The sequence below is a fragment of the Sturnira hondurensis genome, unplaced genomic scaffold (genome assembly GCF_014824575.4).
Source record: "Sturnira hondurensis isolate 20B ecotype Veracruz unplaced genomic scaffold, ASM1482457v3 Scaffold0002840, whole genome shotgun sequence".
Lineage (NCBI taxonomy): Eukaryota > Metazoa > Chordata > Mammalia > Chiroptera > Phyllostomidae > Sturnira > Sturnira hondurensis.
In genome coordinates this window covers 20549444-20567718 of record NW_028075471.1, presented here as the reverse complement: position 1 = coordinate 20567718, position 18275 = coordinate 20549444, and the positions used below count along the sequence as shown (strand labels likewise).

The window sequence follows — 18275 nt, the reverse complement described above, 5'->3', positions numbered from 1 at the left end:
AATGAGGAGAGGCTTAGGAACCTCCAGGACATCTTTAAATGTTCCAACACCCGAATTATAGGGGTACCAGAAGGAGAAGAGGAAGAGTGACAAGTGGAAAACTTATTTGAACAAATAATAAAGGAGAACTTCCCCAATCTGGCAAAGGAAATAGACTTCCAGGAAATACAAGAAGCTCAGAGAGTCCCAAAGAAGTTGGACCCAAGGAGGAACACACCAAGGCACATAATAATTACATTACCCAAGATTAAAATGAAGGAGAGAATCCTAGAAGCAGCAAGAGATAAGGGGACAGTCACCTACAAAGGACTTCCCATCAGACTGTGAGCTGATTTCTCAAAAGAGACCTTGCAGGCAAGAAGGGGCTGGAAAGAAGTATTCCAAGTCATGAAAGGCAATGACCTACATCCAAGATTGCTCTATCCAGCAAAGCTTTCATTTAGAATGAAAGGGCAGATAAAATGCTTCTCGGATAAGGTCAAGTTAAAGGAGTTCATTCAAACCAAGCCCTTATTATATGAAATGTTAACGGGATTTATCTAAGAAAAAGAAGATAAAAAACATGTACAGTAAAATGACAGCAAACTCACAATTATTAACAACCATACCTAAAACAAAAGCGAAAACAAACGAAGCAAACTAAGCAAACAATTAGAACAGGAACAGAACCACAGAAATGGAGATCACAAGAAGGATTAGCAACACGGGGGGTGGGAGGAGGAGAGGGGGGTAAAGGTACAGAGAATAAGTAGCATAGATGGTAGGTAGGAAATAGACAGGGGGAGGGTAAGAATAGTATAGGAAATGTAGAAGCCAAGAACTTATAAGTATGACCCTTGGACATGAACTAAAGGGGGGGATGTGGGTGGGAGAGGGTGTGCAGGGTGGTGGGGAGTGAAGGGGAGAAAATGGGACAACTGTAATAGCATAATCAATAAACTATATTTTAAAAAAGCAACCAATGAATGCATAGATAAGAAGAACTAATCAATCTCTCTCAAATCAATGAAAGTTAAAGAAATCAGGGCTCTATTACCAGAAAGCAGACACCAGAGCAAAGGAAACCTCCGTATTTCGCTGCGCATGATGCTCCATTGTGTGATGCGGATCCATGTTTTTTCCTCAAGCTTTCAGTGAAAAAAAAAAAAACCACCCTGGCTGATGTAGCTCAGTGGATTGAGTGTGGGCCTGCGAACCAGACAATTGCGGTTCGATTCCCAGTCAGGGCACATGCCTGGGTTGCAGGCCAGTTCCTGGCAGGGGATGCACGAGAAGCAACCATACATTGATGTTCCTCTTCCCCTCTCCTTCCCTTCCCCTCTCAAAATAAATAAATAAAATATTTAAAAAAAACTTTCACTTTGGTTTTTCAATTCAATTATTTATTTATATTTAGAAGGAAAACCAATTATCATATTCCATGGTATTATTTTGCATATGGATATCGTTATTGCTTTCTAGAGTTATGCTTCTAATGTGTAAGCATGATAAAAAAATTAAAAACACATACAGATACAGAATTAGTACTACCCATGTATAATGGGCATCCTTATTTTTTCCTCAAAAATTTGGGCAAAAAAGTGTGCATTATACACAGCAAAATTCAGTACCAGAGACAGACAGAGCCATTACCTAATGCCAAAAGGTCAATCCACTGTGAAGACATAGCAATCATAAATGTGCATGCGCCAAACATCATATTGCAAAGTATGCGAATCAAACCAATAAAAATAAAAGGAAAAAAGACAAACCCACAATTATACTTAGAAACTTTAACTCCCTCTTTCAACTGAACATAAGATCAGGAAGGACATAGAAGTCAGTAAAAGTACAAACTACCACATACCCAATTTGCAACATATAAGTTTGTAACCCCACAATTATTTTAAAACTTTTAATGTGTAATTAAAAAGCTTTTGTAAAGGTAAGTTCCAGGCCCAGATAGTTTCTCTGGGGAATCCTACCAAATGTCTAAAGGTGAATCACCTCCAGGTCTATACATCTCTTCCAGAAAATATAGGAGGAGGGGATATTTACCAATTCATTTCATGAAGCTAACATTTCTCTGAGACCAAACCCAAAGACAGTATAAAACAAAAAACAACAACTTTAAACTAATATCCCTCATGAATACAGATAAAAAATGCTTAATAAAACACAGCAAAGAGGACTCAGCAATACATAAATGCAATTACACACAGTGACCTAGTGGGGTTTATTTCACATTTGCAAGGCTGGTTCAATATTCAACCCCTTCTCCCACCCAAACAAAAGGCAATGTAACTTACCATATCGACAAGCTAAAAAACAGATGAAGATAAAGCACCTGACAAAATTCAAAACCTATTCATGTTACAAACTCACAGAAAAGATGACCAGAAGAGAACTGCAACTTAATAGAAAATATCCACGAAGCCTACAATTCACATTATACTTACTGGTGACAGACTGAATGCCTCTTTCTAAACCAGGAGCCATGCAAGGATGCTCACTCTTATCCCTGCTATTTCACACGGCATTGGAAGTTGTGCCATCCAGGGCCACAAGGCACGAGAAGGAACTAAAAGGCATTCAGATCTGCAAACAGTGAGAAACAAACTGCTCCTGTCTGCAGATGACATGATCATCTGTGCACAAAACCTCAAGAATTCTACAGACACACTCGCCAAACTAGTAAGTGAATTCAGCAGAGACACAGGATACAAGATAAACATTAAGAAACCTACTGTATTTCCATATACTATCAATGAATACATGAAAACCAAAAATTTTTAAAAGGGAATACTTAGAGCACAAGTCTAACAAAACACGTACAGAACTGTATGCCAACTACAAAACAACAATGAGAGAAATGGAAAAAGCTAAATAAATGGAGAGACAGCCTGTGTTCTAGACTGGAAGATTGAACAAAGATGTTGAGTGTCTCCAAACTGATCAAAATCCTAGTGAGATTTTTTGTAGATTTAGGTAAAATTATCCTAAAATTTATAAGAAAAAGCAAAGGAACGAAATTAGCAAAAAACAATTGTTAAGAATAACGTGATGAGTCAATGCACCTGGTTCTGAGACTGACTGCAGCTGCACAACTACATGTGGCACTGGGGATGGAACTGATGGAAGGACCAAGGGGGTCGAACGGAGAACTGGAAGATCCATGCACGACAAGTACAGCATACTGCCAACAAAAGTGCAAAAGCGAGTCAATAGAGGAAGAACAGTCTTCTCAATAAAGGGTGCTGGTTAATATCCATAGGCAGAAAAAAAAAGAAAAAGAAAAAAAGAAGAAACCATTCAATCTAGATTTTACATCTTACATTGAAATTAATTCAAAGTGGGTCATAGATTTAAATGTACAACACAAAGCTATGCAACTCAGTAAAGCACACATGAGAAAATCTTGAGGAACTAGAGCCAGGCAAAGAGTTCTTAGGTGTGACACTAGACAGCACTCTGTAACTGACAACCAATAAACTGACTTCATGAAAATTACAGATTTTTGCTCTGCAAAAGATCCTGTTAAGGAAACGAGGAATCAAGCTACAGACTTGGAGAAAATGTCAGCAAATCACATATCCAAGAAAAGGCTGGTATCTAGACCATGTTAGGAATTCTCAAAACTTGACATTAAAAAAAAAAGGCGAGCAAATAATCCAATTACAAAATGGGCAAAAGATGTGAACAGGCATTTCAATATACAGGTGGCAAGTAAGCACATGAAAAATATTTAGTATCACTAGCCATCAGGAAAATGCAAATTAAACCACAATGAGACATCAACTACACATGTATGCGAACAGCTAAAATAAAAAATAACATCACCAAATGCTGGCAAGGATGTGGAGAAAGCAGATCACAAATACACTGTCAGTGGTAATGGTACAGCCACTCTGGAAAACATTTTGGCTATTTCTTTCCAAATGAAACATGCAGCTACCACATGACATACTGGCTGCATTCTTGGGCATTTGTCCCAGGGAATGAAAACTGATATTCACATAAACACCTGTATATGTGTTTCTGAGCCTTATTCATAACAGGCAAAAAATGAAAACCACCTAGGTATCTTTGAATGTGTGAACAGTTACAGGAGCTGTGGTATACCCACATAAGAAGCAACCAACTACTGATACACGCAACAACCTACCTATATGACCCTTCAGAGAACTATGCTGTGTGGCAAAAGCCAATCTCAAAAGGCTAAATACTGTATGATTCTCTTTACATAACATTCTTGACATGCCAAAATTATAGAAATGAAGAACAGATTAGCAGTTGCCAGGAACTGGGGACTGGAGGCAGGAGAGAAGAAGATGTGGCTATAAAAAGGCAACAGGAAGGGCCCTTGTGGTGATGGAACTGTTCTGCATCTTGACTGTTATCAATGTCAGTAACTGGTGGTGACGCTGTACTATAATTTTTGCAAAATGTTACCCCTGACAGAAACTGAGTAAAGGGACACTGGGATCTTTCTATATATTTGTTGTAACTGCATACGGTGGATTTGTATGCACAGTCTCAAAACTAGTTCTTAGCCCTGGCTGGTGTCGCTCAGTGGATTGAGCTCCGCCTGCAATCAAAGGGATCACGGTTCGATTCCCAGTCAGGGCACATGCCTGGGTTGCAGGCCAGTTCCCAGCGGGGACCCACGAGAGGCAACCATACAGTGGTATTTCTCTCCCTCTTTCTTTCCCTTCCCCTCTAAAGATAAATGATCTCAGGCTCCCCAAGAGTCAGTCCTCAGCTAGAACAGTACTGTGTATTTCCACCTAGGGAAGGTCTGCACGAAAATCTGTGGCCTGTCGTGGTGCAGACAGCAGTTCCTCCCAGGGCACTCATCCTGGTGCTGCTCGGAGCCCTGTGTTGGAAGTGGGCCTCTGGTACCTGCTGCAAAGTGCAGGGCCGCAACATGAGGCACCTGGAGCCCCCAGTCCTTTCCTCTCGTCCGGGCGCAGAGCAGATGGCAGGTTCTTGTCTACTCAGCCACCAGTTTTATACTAAATGTAGATGAAAAATTACACTTATGTCGGGTAGGTGTGCAAAAGGGAAAAAGTCCACGAATAGGGTCTTCCTCCAGGAAGTGCATGCACTTCATCTCATCAGCATAGGCTATCAAACCTTCCGAAGGATGAGGACGTAGGGTCGTCTGTTCAAGGTCATACCCTAGCAGCTCCAGGGGAGCAAGATGAACAAGGTGTACTACTGAGCCCGGGCGTTGGTGGTGGGGGGGTGCTGCGGTGTGATACGCTCACCAAGGGCGTCGTTCCAGGAGCAAAGGGGAAAGGACCGGCGGGATACTGAGCATTGTAAGTATTGATTTCGGGGAGTACAGAGTGAGGTGGGACACCACGCACGTGGGCTGCTGCAGAGTACCCGCTCAAGGGCGTCGCCCCAGTAGGGCAGGGACAACCGGGACTGGAGCGGACTCCGCACCGCGCCCCGGGAGGCGGAGCCCGCGGCCCCGGGCCCGCAGCCCGCAGCTGCTTCAAGGGCGCGCTGTCGGTCAGTTCCTCACGGCACGGAGGACACTGCTGGGCTGCCCCACGTGACGCTTCCTCGACCTTGGGGGTCATCCCGGCGACTGTGACCGTCCCCTCACATCCGCCGCGCGCCCCGCCCCCCGCCCACCACAGCCAATGGCGCGCCGCTCCGCGCCCCGCGCGACCTCTGCGCGCGCCCGCACCCGCCAATCTCCGCCCGCCAGGAGGCGCCCGCGGCGCCACTGGCTGTCGCATCCGTTCGTCAGACCCCTGTCCCGCCCACCCTCCCGTCAGCCCCGCTCCATCCAGCTTCACTCCCTGTCACCGCAACACCGGCAACAACAAGGGTGCGGCGGCCTCATCCTCCACCGCGACTCCCGTGCCCTGCCTAACAGGCACTGAGCCTCCACACCGAACCAGGCCCAGCGACAGTGCGCGCTTACCTGTCTGCGGCTCAGCTCCACCCGAATGAAGCGCCGACACCCTACTCCCGGGAACCAAACTCTCGGCCCCGCCCAGGCGTGTGGCGTCATCACGTAGCCCCGCGCTGGGAGTGTCCCCGCCGCGTGGGCGGGGCAGTGATGTCACAGAGGGTGGGTCTACGGCGCCGTCCTTGCGGCGTCGTGGTTAGTAGCGAGGAGGTCTCCGCGGTGGTGGTGACCTTGGGTGTTTGGGACTGGTCCGGGCCCGTGTGTGGAAAGGGGTGTTCGCAAGATCAGGAGTGGGGTGTCTGAGTCTGAGTAGAGCTGAGGAGGTCGGGCGGAAAGGCGCCTCGATCAGCGGCGGATTGGGAAGCGGGAAGCCCCGGCGCACCCCCTTATTTGAGCCGTGGTGGACTCGAAGGTTCCCAAGTGGACAGAGGGATAGGTGCGCGGCGCCACGGCCTTCGGCCGGTGCATCGTGTCGTACGAGTGGATACTGACCTTTAGACATTACTTTACTTATTGCTAAGAAAGAAAAAAACGCTGTTAACTAGGACGCCTCGTAGATATTAANGGGTGTTTGGGACTGGTCCGGGCCCGTGTGTGGAAAGGGGTGTTCGCAAGATCAGGAGTGGGATGTCTGAGTCTGAGTAGAGCTGAGGAGGTCGGGCGGAAAGGCGCCTCGATCAGCGGCGGATTGGGAAGCGGGAAGCCCCGGCGCACCCCCTTATTTGAGCCGTGGTGGACTCGAAGGTTTCCCAAGTGGACAGAGGGATAGGTGCGCGGCGCCACGGCCTTCGGCCGGTGCATCGTGTCGTACGAGTGGATACTGACCTTTAGACATTACTTTACTTATTGCTAAGAAAGAAAAAAACGCTGTTAACTAGGACGCCTCGTAGATCTTAAGATACAGCCCTACTTCAAAATGTGAAAATCTAGGGAGAACACTGTATTAGAATTTAAATACGGTGATTTATGGTCACTCACATAGGAAGTCAGTCCCTTGCGGCAAGGAGAAAGCCTCATTTCATGCTAACGTGTCTGCAGCTCCACTCTTCTTCTTCTTTCCTTTTTTAATTTACTTTTTTATTTTGAGAGTACGTTATTAAGGCTGGGGACAGTGAAATAGGGAAGGGCCTAGGACAGGAGCAGCAGCAGGGGGGAGACTAGGCAGGGCTGCTTTGTCTGTCTGAGAAATATAGGTCGCAGTGACAGAGGTGAGCCAGTGCAGGGCTGCTGTTGGCTCACTGAAAAGTCAGAGGAAATAAAAGAAACTCTGAGGGCCTAGGAGACAGGTTGGGGGGGGGCGGGGTGAGCCGGGGGCGGGGGGGCGGGGGTGAGCCGCCGCTGCCCATTGGTCTGGTGGGGACGTTTATAGTTTCCGAGACGCACGCCTGTGAGGGCAGGAGAGGGGGAAGAAAAGGGCTGGAGGGCCGAACGCCTCTAACCCTGTTTGACAACGGGACACGTTAGACAGTCTCGGGACTTTTGATGGGCTAGAACTTAAACTGCTTTGTTTTCCTGATCTGTGAGTTTCTCTTTGATGTTTATGTCAAGTGATATGGTTTTCCTCCTTACAGTACTGACAGTTTTAAATTTTTTTAAATTGATTTTTAGAGAAGGAGAGGAAGGGAGAGAGAAAGAAACATCGATTTCTTGTCCCAGTTAATGATGCATTCATTGTGTCTTGTATGTGTCCTGACTGGGGGCCCAAACTGCAACCTGAGTGTATGGGACGAAACTCTAAGCAACTGAGCTACCTGGCCAGGGCATGATAGTAATAAATGGTTCCAGTTAAAGACTATGTTAACTAGTCATTAGGATAGGAAGGTGGCATTCAAATAGCTGATATTAGGGGAATGCTGTTTCAATGACAAGGGCAGTGATATGACCGAGATAGCTGCATAGAGGACACAACCGAGTCTGGGCTGGAATTCAGACTCGGGACTGTGTCACCCACTCCTGGCTGTGACATGGACTTAGAGCAATTCCTAAATTTCTACAAGGGAAAGGCAAAGTAAGAGGGTTTTGATTTTAAGTAAGAGCGCTGTATAAATGCAAGAACGAAGTCGGGCTGCTGTGTGGGGTAAGGATTGAGAGACTGGGAGAAGGTGAAGAACAAGGAACAACCGCAGTATGTTGTTTTCTTTTTCCCTTTTTTAAAAACTGTAATAAAATATATATGTGAAAAATATTCATTGCCCTGGCTGGTGTGGCTCAGTAGACTGAGCACCGGCCTGCAGACCCAAAGGTCGCCAGTTTGATTCCCAGGCAAGGCACATGCCTGGGTTGTCGGCCAGGTCCCCATTTGGGGGCGTGCGAGAGGTGAATGATCCATGTTTCACACATCAATGTGTCTCCCTGTCTTTCTCCCTCCTACCTCTCGAAAAATAAATAAATAAAAACAATTTTCAAAATTCTCATCAAAGTGTACAATTTGGCATTAATTATATTCACAATGTTGCACAACCATCACTGCTATTCCCAAAACTTTTTCACCGGTCCAATTACAAACTCTAACCCTTAAGCAATAACTTCCCTTTCCCCCCCTCTCTCCTTATACTTTCTGTCTCTGTAAATTGACAACTCTGGATACCTCATGTAAGTGAATTCATACAATATTTGTCCTTTTTATGTATCACTTTATGTAGCACATTTCAAGATTCATCCATTTTGTAGCATGTGTTAGATTTTTGTGGCTGATATTCCATTGTACAGACAGGCCACACCTCGTCTGTCCATCAGCTGCTACATTTAGGTTGTTTCCATCTTTTGGCTACTGTGATTAATGCTACAATGGCCATTGGCTTTCAAGTACATGTTGAGTCCTTGTTTATAATTCTCTTTGTAATACATAGGAGTGACTTAGTGAGTCACATGGTAATTGTATGTGTAGCTTTTTGAGGAAGTGCTGAACTGTTTCCCACAGTGGTCACACACCATGTTGCATTCCCACCAGCAGTGCAGGAAGGTTCCTGTTTCTCCACCCCCTCAATACTTTCCTTTTTAAAACTTTTTTTAATAGCCATTCTAGGAGGTGGGAGGTAATCTCATTTTGGTTTTGATTTGCATTTCCTTATTTCTAATGTCAAGAATGTTTTCATTTCCTCATTGGCTATTTTTGTATTTTTGGAGGAAAGTTTATTCAAGTCTCTTTTTCTTCCTTTTCCTTTTTTTAAATTCCAGTCTTTTTTGAATTGGGTTGTCATGTATAGTTGGAGGATTTTATATATTCTGGATATTCATTCCTTACAAGATAATATGATTTATAAATAGTTTCTCTTATTCTTTTCATGTTATTTGTAATATTCTTTGATAAACAACAGTTTTAAACTTGGATGAAATCCATTTTATCCATGTTATTGTTGCTCCATCATATCTAACAATCTATTGCTAGATTCATGAAGGTTCATGAAGATTAATCCTTATGTTTTTTCTAGGAGCTTTATGTTTTAGCTTTTATCTTTAGGTTGTTTGCCCATTTTGAGTTTATTTTTTAGTATGATGTATGTTTAGGGGTCAGACTTTATCTTTTTGCTTGAGGAACTAACTCCAGGTGTCCAAGCATCACCTGGTGAGAGACAACTGTTTCCCCATTGAATGAACTTGGCACCCTTTTAAAAAAATCATTGGCCTATATATGTTGGGTTTATTCCTGGACTCTGGATTCTCTCCATTGATCTGTATGCTGTCTTTATGCCAGCACCACAGTGTTTTGATCACTGAAGCTTGGTAGTAAATTTTGAAATACAGAAGTGAATCTTCTAACTTTGTTCTTTTTCTTTTTTTTTTTAAGATTTTATTTATTTATCTTTAGAGGGGAAGGAGAGAGGGAGAGAAACATCAATGTATGGCTGCCTTTTGTGCGTCCCCTGCTGGGAGTTGGCCTGCAGGGAACCGGCCTGCAACCCAGGCATGTGCCCTGACTGGGAATCGAACCACGATCCTCTGGTTCGTAGGCCTGCGCTCAATCCACTGAGCTACACCAGCCAGGGCAACTTTGTTCTTTTTCAAGATTGCTTTGGCTATATGAATCCCCTCACAAATTCATATAAATTTAAGGTTTGGTTTTTCCACTTTGGCAAAAAAGGCTGTAGGTGTAGGAGTTTTGGTAGGGATTGTGTTGAATCTGTAGATTGCTTTGGATAGCACTTGCATCATAACAAAATTAAGTCTTCCAGACCATGAACATGGGATGTTTTTTCCATTTATTTGTGTCTTAATTTTTTCGGCAGTGTTTTGTACTTTTTGGTGTACAAGTCTTTTTCTTTGGTCAGGTTACTCCCTGGTGTGTTACTTGTAAGTGGAGCTGCTCTCTTGATTTCCTCCTTCTGTCACTCATTACTGGTTGTTGTGCACTGATCTCCCTCCTGCAACTCCACTGAATTTACTACCTCTCGTAACTTTCTTGTGGGTTCTTTGGGATTTTCCATATATAGGATCATGGAATGGAAATAAAGATAGTTTTTCTTCCTTCCCTGTTTGGGTGTCTTCTCTTTTTCTTGCTGAATTGCCCCAGCTAGAACTTTCAGTACTGGGTTAAGTAGAGTGTTGAGAGTGGGCACCCTTGTTTTGTTCCTGATCTTAGAGAAATGTTTCAGACTTTACTACTGAGTATGTTTGCTTTGGGATTTTCATAGATATTGTTTACTATGTTGAGAAAGTTCCTTTCTATTCCTCGTTTTCTGGTGTTATTGAGATGAAGGGATGTAGGATTTTAAGTGCCTGTTCTCCATCAGTTGAGATAATATTTTTTTCCTTTTGTTTTACTATTGTGGTATATTGCATTGATTGATTTTTTAATGGTGAACTATCCTTGCATTCCTGGGACAAATTCCTCTTGGTCATGGTGCATAATCATCTAAATATGCTGTTGAATTTGGTTTACTAGTATTTTTTTAAAGACTTTATTTATTTATTTTTAGAGGGGACAGGAAGGAGAGAGGGAGAGAAACATCAATGTATGGTTGCCTCTTGTGGGTCCCCTGCAACTGGCCTGCAACCCAGGCACGTGCCCTGACCGGGAATTGAACCATGGTTGTTTAGTTCACAGGCCTGCACTCAATCCACTGAGCCACACCAGCCAGGTTGGTTTACTAGTATTTTATTGAGAAGTTTTGTATCTATGTTTATAAGAGATATTGGTCTCATTTTCTTGTGATGTCTTTGGCTCTAGTTTCAGTGCTGTGCTGGCCTCATAGCATGGGGTAGGAGGTGTTTCCCCCCTCTTCAGTTTGTTGGTAGAGCTTAAGTAGCATTGGTGTTAATTTTTCTTTAAATGTTTGCTAGAATTCACCAGGGAAGACATCTATTCCATACCCTTTTTGGTTCTTGTTATGTTTAGGTAATTTGTGTGTTTCTAGGAATTTATCCATTTCATCGAAGTTATCTTACATGTTGGCATGCAGTTCATAGTATTCTCTTAGGGTTTTTTTTTTAAATTAAAAAAAATAGGTCAGTAGGGTCTGACCTGTAAGGTCACAGTAGTAATGTTTACTTTCATTTCTGATTTTAGTGATTTTTTTTCTGTCAGTCTAGCTAAAGGTTTTGTTGATCTTTTCAGAGAACCAACATTACTTCCATTGACTTGTTTTTCCATTGTTTCATTTATTTATAATTTTTATTTGTTCCTTTCTTCTTCCAGCTTTGGGTTTAATTTGCTTTTTAAAATTTTTTTTAGTTCTTCAAAATGTAAAATTAGGTTACTGATTTGATATACTTAAAAAAAAGATTTTATTTGTTTTTAGAGAGAGGGGGAGGGAGGGAGGAAGAGGCAGAGAAACATCAATGTGTGGTTGCCTCTGACACACCCCCTACTGAGGACCTGGCCTGTAACCCAGGCTGTGCCCTGACTGGGAATTGAACCTGTGACCCTTTGGTTCCCCGGTGGGCACTCAGTCTACTGAGCCACACCAGCCAGGGTTGGTATCTTTTTTACTGTAGACATTTTTTTCTATAAATTCTTTTGTGACCACTGCCTTCACTGCATTCCATAGCTTTTCCTCAATATGCTTTTTTATCAAAGGATACATTCTTCATTCATTGAACAAATATTCATACCAGCTTGGTTCTAGGTGGTGGGGATTCAGAGGTAAACACAGGATGGGCAGGATTTGGGGCAAACCAAAACAGCAACTGGTGGCTTCAAACCCATGAAATGGTACTATGAGAAAGAGCAGCAGTTACACTGCTTTAACTTTTTTTTTGCTTTAACTTTTAAATTTTATTTTAAGTAGGTAATATATACACGTGGTTCAAAAATAAAAAAAGATACTAAAAGGTCTCGTTTGCAAAGTCTCCCTTGCTCCTCTGCAATCTCTTGTTATCTGCTGGGCTGCCAGACCCTCAGAGCAGAGGTGGAGGGAATTCAGGGTTTGGAGAGTGGCCATTTACCAACTAGAGCAGAAGTATTTCCACGTTTTAACCAACACAATCAAATTGGTATGACTGAATATTCATGCTACCTGTAAGTAACAATTTCTGTTAGAGTGGGAGGTGGGGTGGGGGGAGAGAGAAAATGTGGACTGGTTGCCTCCCAGATGCACGCTGACCGGGTATTGGATATCACACCAGACCTTCAGTTATGGGACCACGCTCCAACCCAGCACCTTCCTTTATCTTAGCGATCTATCCTGAAGTCTGGCTGTCAGTTCATAGCCTCATTTTTTTCCAGTTGTATAATTATGTGGAGTAGTTTGGACGGTGATAGCGGACTCTTGCGCCATGTATTGCCTGTGGCAGCTCTTCTAATGGAAGTGTCCCAAAAGGCATCATTCCAGTGACTGAGAATGGAAGCCTAAAGGCCCAGGCCCCAGAGCCATATAGGGCCAGTCCAGATGTGGAGGGAAATAGATGCTCCACCCCCCACCTGGGGAAGAGCACGTGGATGGGGGAAGGAGGTATTGTTTGGTGCTAGTTCTGCAACCTTCCTACCACACCAAGGCCCAGCCAAGGTCACATGTCTATTTGGGCTTGGGCACACGCTGTCTCTTTTAATTGAGTCTATTTCTCCCACTTTCCCCTCCTCTCTTCAGTTTTTGAAAGGTTGAATCCAGTTGTCCTGTATTCTGAATTTGCTTTATTGTTTCCTCATGCTGTCCTCCGACTTCTTAATTTCCTAAAAACTGCAAGGTGAGACAAACTACCTGGTTCAGATCAAACATTACTTACAAAAGTATATTGTACCCCCTGGTGCCTCATGTTTCACTGGTCACCTTTGGCCAGGACAGGATAATTTAAAAATCTATGCGCAAATCATTCCTCAAACAAAATCTAAGGGATTGTCACTCATTTGCCACAGGCCTTATGCGGTGTAACAGGCCTACCTGACCCTTCCTCCGTCCGGCCCAATCCCAGCCCTTACGGGATAACCGACGCACGTCCATTGCGCGGGCCGACTGGACCCTAGGGCTAGAGTGCGGGTTGGGGTGAAAAAAGAAAAACAACAAAACACAGGCGTTTCAGCGCATGCGTAGTCCGTGCGCTGTTGTGTTCCGCTTACTGGGAGCCAGGCGTAGGCGCGCGCCCGGGAGCTGGGGAGAAGGTGTGCGTTGGCTGTTGTTGGTACCGTGCTAGTCTACGTCGCTGAGGAGCTGAAGGGTTCTCCCTCCCTCCGCTCCGGCCCAGACGCTCTGCGCATGCGTAAACTCCAGAAGCCCTAGCTCCTTGGCCTGGAAGGGGCGGGGCACGCGTGGCGCGTGCTTTGCGTCTGGCCCAAGCTGCGTCACCTGAAAGCATCGCGCAGGCGTGCGCAGGCGCGCTTGACGGAGGAGGGCGGGCAATGGCAGGGGTCGAGTCCCTGCTGCAACTCGCGATGGGGCGGCGGGCGTTGCTGCTGGTCATTTTGTGCGCGGTGGGCGTTCGGGGGCTCTACTTCCACATTGGCGAGACCGAGAAGCGCTGTTTTATCGAGGAAATCCCTGACGAGACCATGGTCATCGGTCAGACGGGTTGGGGGTGGACGGGTTCTGAGTGTCCCCCAGACGCAGTCGCAGCGCCCCGCGGTGTCCCTTGTCATCCGGCTGACAAGGCAGGTGATGACGGCTGTGTCACTCCGCAGGAAACTATCGCACTCAGATGTGGGATAAGCAGAAGGAGGTCTTCCTCCCCTCGACCCCGGGCCTGGGCATGCATGTGGAGGTGAAGGACCCTGAAGGCAAGGTAGGGCCACCACTGTCTGCCTGCAGGGAGTGGCATGGGCGTTCAGCACATTGTGGCAGGCCTACCTTCTCCAGAGCCCTATGGGACGTGCGGAGCTCGGAGAACATCAGCTGCCCCTGGAGAGGTCAGTGCAGGTGGGGCTTCCACAGGCTTCCATGTTGCAGGTGGTGCTGTCCCGGCAGTACGGCTCCGAGGGGCGCTTCACCTTCACTTCCCACACCCCCGGTGACCACCAGATCTGCTTGCACTCCAACTCCACCAGGATGGCGCTCTTCGCTGGTGGCAGACTGGTGAGAGAACGTTCTTTGGCTACAGCTCGGAATCTCTCACTTGGTTCCAAAGGTCTCATTTATCACCATCATCATTTGTGACACTTTGTCGCATAGTCACAATTGGGGAAACACTGCTCTTCTGTCCCGCAGCCAGGACAAGAGTGGGTTCCGTAGTCTGGAAAAGGCCGTTGGAGCCTCCCCATCTCGGACACGGCAACCTCTGTTTCTGACCCTACTTTCGGGCTCCCACCCCATGTCCTTGTAGCGTGTGCACCTAGACATCCAGGTGGGGGAGCATGCCAACAATTACCCTGAGATCGCGGCGAAGGACAAACTGACAGAGCTGCAGCTCCGAGCCCGCCAGCTGCTTGATCAGGTGGAACAGATCCAGAAGGAGCAGGACTACCAAAGGGTAAGGGCATGTCACTCCTGGGACCTGGCAGTTGACCCTTGTACCCACCACACACACTGGAGTTTCTGCTTGGGGCCTTCCTAATGAGCTGTTCAGAGAGCAGAATGGAGGGTATCACTAGAGCAGCCATTTCCTTCTTTCCTCCCTTCCTTCCATACAAAGATTTTATTTAGAGAGAGGAGGAGAAACATCAGTCAGTTGTTTCTCGCACCCCCTCCCCACTGGGAACCTGGCCCCAAACCCAGGCATGTGCCCTGACTGGGAATGGAACCCTAGCAGGTCTATACTCAATCCACTGAGTCACACCAGCCAGGGCTAGAGCAGTGATTTTTCACCCTTCTTCACCTTGTGACATATACAAACTAATTAGTAAATTCTGCTGCACCCCCCAAAATACATTACAGTATATACTTCGCGATCTGACCAAAAAAATAGGTATAGTTTGGATTCATTCACACTAGATGGCTATTGTGTTGGCTCTTGTCATTTTTTTATTTGACAGTCTAAGGGGGAAAAAAGTCTGTATTCCTGGCCAAAGAGTTGGGTATTGCATGTTTTAAAAATTCCGGCATGCCCTGACTGGTGTGGCTCAGTGGGTTGGGCATCATCCCATAAATAGAATGGTCGCCAGTTCCATTCCCACTCAGGGCACATACCTGGGTTGTAGGCCAGGTTCCTAGCTGGGGGTGTGCGAGAGGCAACTGATTGATGTTTTTCCCCCTCTCTTTCTCCTTCCCTTCTCTTCTCCCTAAAATATATTTAAGAAAATAAAAATAAAATTCTGGCGGCACAGCAGTTGAAAATCGCTTGTCCAGACAGCTCTTTTTAACCTCTATAGAATAAAGTGAAAGTCTAGGCATTGCCTGTTTACCTTGGGATCTTGCTCGAAATGGTTGGAGCAGGATTTCCATCCCAGCAGAAATGCTGGTGGAAAGGCTGCTGCATATCACTTCCCTGGGGCACTCCTGGTGGAGTCAGGCAGTACCGAAGGTGTTTGGTGGGGTAGTTCCATGGGATGTTTTTTTAGAGCCAGGACCAGGTTTTCCTGCACCTGTAATCCTGGGTTTGTTGTCCCATGCAGTATCGTGAGGAGCGCTTTCGTCTGACCAGTGAGAGCACCAACCAGAGGGTCCTGTGGTGGTCCATCGCTCAGACTGTCATTCTCATCCTCACAGGCATCTGGCAGATGCGTCACCTCAAGAGCTTCTTTGAGGCCAAGAAGCTGGTGTAGTGTCCTCCCCATATGACCCTTCCCTCTCACCTCAGTTATTTGGTACTTACTTACCTGTCTTGTGAGGGGAAAAAATGAAAAAAATATAAACCACATTGGTTCCCTAGCAGCAAAGCCTCCCAATCAGCCACTTGTTAACACAGGTTTTCAAGGACAAGGACATTGGTCCAAGATTTCAGAAACATCCTGGGGTTTGTGCACAGTCAGAACTGTCCTGGAACTACATCTTGCTTCTTCGGCCTCCATTGATTTCCTCTCCATCCTGTCACAAAATGAGCAAATGACAAGTCTGCCCTGTGACTTGTCTTCATCTACTCATCAGTAGGCGGTGGAAATGCCCTACCCAAGAGGCCCGCCTCCTCGCCCCTGACAGCCCTGGGTTCACTCAGTGGCTTTATGAATGTAAATAAGGGGCAGAGGCCCTACAGGATTGAAAAGTTTTTCTATGTATTAGAACTATTTTTTGATAAATTATATATTTTCCTTCCTAGTTGAAGTGTCACTGCCTGTGTGACTAGCTGAAAACACCAGTGCAGCCCGTCTGCATTCTGAGTCCACATGTGTTTTGGTAACTGCTATGGCAGCTCTGAGTTCAGTGGTCTGCGGGCTGGAAAGCAGACATCCCAGCTGTGGTCCAGGTTTACCTGAGGGCCAGGCAGAGACCCCCTGGGACACCTGAGGGTTCGTCATGGGGCCTCGGGAAGAGCTCAAGCACAAGAGTACGCACAGGGCAGGGCACTCCAGCCCTCCCACTTCCCTTGCCCTTTATTTAAGCAATGGTGACTTTTCGTGGAACCAGGGTGGGTTCTTCACACAGATTTTTCCAGTGAAATAAAATGTGTTGTACTGGCTATCTTTGAAATGAAATGAGAGCTTGTGGGTAGAGGGGAGGCACCCTGGGGGAAGTGGAGGTGAGGCTTCTGGCCTGTACTGCCTCTGCAGAGTGGACCAGAGGGTTGGGCTTGCGGTGCTTAGGCCTAGCCTGATCTCAGGCTTGGCATGTGGGTACAGGAGTGGTCACTTAGCCACTCAGGTCATGTGAGGGGTTAAGTCCTGGGACAGTAAGTGTAACCACGCTCCCTTCATGCTGTCTGCTCTGGAAAACAATGCCATTAATTTTATTTCATGGTCTTGTTTATTTGACCTGCAGAACTATATTCTTTCATGTTTTTCTTATGTCCTATACTACTCCATCTTTATACCTATTTTTACTTATAAAAATATTTGCAATTTAGATTTATAGGCATTGTAATTCAGTATTTTTGAAATTCTGCATGTTCCACATTTCTAATTTTGGATGGCTGTGTTAACAGCCCTGGGAGGGGAAATGCCATAATTGACATACCCAAATTTTTTTGGATGTTTATTTTTAAAAGCATCTTTTATAACACACTATGTATTTATTTTTAGGGAGGGAGAAGACACTGATCAGTTGCCATTCATATGCACCTTGACTGGGGACCAAACCTGAAACCCAGGCATGTGCCCTAATTAGGAATTGAACTGGTGACATTTCCCTTTGTGGGGTGATGCCCAACAGAGCCGCACCAGTCAGGGCAGTATATTTAAAATTGTTTCCAGTTTTCTTTGTGTTACAGTAAACAGGAAATTGGAACCAGCTGGTTGTGTGGGCCACTGGCCTGAGACTGGGGGGAGGGAACATGTACATGTCTGCTCTGTGGCTGATACTAGGAGTCCAGCCAGTAAAGCCAGTCTGGCCCGTGGAAGGACTGGAATTTCCAGGCAAGAGCTGAGGCTAGCTCCCACCATCCGCCAGTGGTGGACACGACTGCATCTTACTGGTTGGTTGGGCAGTTTGTTGCAGGAAGGGGAGTGGAGTGAGTGCAAACGTGGGATTACATCACACTCCCAGAGGTGGGGTGCAGGTAGGCACTTCTGTACTGCTGAGTGTCTTCACAGACACGTTACAGGCTAAAAGTTTTTTTTATTCATGGAACTGTAGTGACCCCATCGCCCACTATATACTACCCTGATTCCCTTCCTGAAACTGTTTCTAAGATCACGATGTCCCACCAAACGGCCTTTACCTCTGTACCACAAAAAGATTTTAAAAGGGTAGGGAGCCAATCTGATGCCCTGTCATCCTGGCTGGGTTCCAGGCTCTCACTGGGACTGCAGGCCCCATGTCTATCTTTGGTCACTTGGTCCCACTGTCACTTGACCCATGGTGTGCAAATTGCTCTGTTCTCACCCTCATCTCTGGCAGTCTTACTGGGCCCATGTCAGAGCCGACGCAAAGAGCCATCTGGGAAACAAATACCTGAGCTTCACCCAGGTCCA

General features: G+C 45.8%; 2 protein-coding genes across 3 annotated transcripts in view; one reads left to right on the top strand and one right to left on the bottom strand.

Moving 5' to 3' along the window:
- The window catches only part of OGDH (oxoglutarate dehydrogenase), a 47096-nt gene extending 41073 nt beyond the window's left edge, over nucleotides 1-6023 (bottom strand). For both annotated transcript variants that reach the window (XM_037041019.1, XM_037041018.1), the window contains exon 1: nucleotides 5921-6023. In XM_037041019.1, the coding sequence (XP_036896914.1) occupies nucleotides 5921-6010 (90 nt within the window). In that variant the 5' untranslated portion in view covers nucleotides 6011-6023. The remainder of the gene's footprint in view (nucleotides 1-5920) is intronic.
- Nucleotides 6024-13637: 7614 nt separating this feature from the next.
- On the top strand, nucleotides 13638-16825 carry TMED4 (transmembrane p24 trafficking protein 4). Its single transcript, XM_037041017.1, has 5 exons — nucleotides 13638-13839; nucleotides 13959-14059; nucleotides 14224-14349; nucleotides 14597-14743; nucleotides 15825-16825. Exons 1-5 carry the CDS (start codon nucleotides 13680-13682, stop codon nucleotides 15972-15974), a joined length of 684 nt encoding a protein of 227 aa, XP_036896912.1. The 5' UTR covers nucleotides 13638-13679; the 3' UTR covers nucleotides 15975-16825.
- The last annotated feature ends 1450 nt before the right edge of the window (nucleotides 16826-18275 follow it).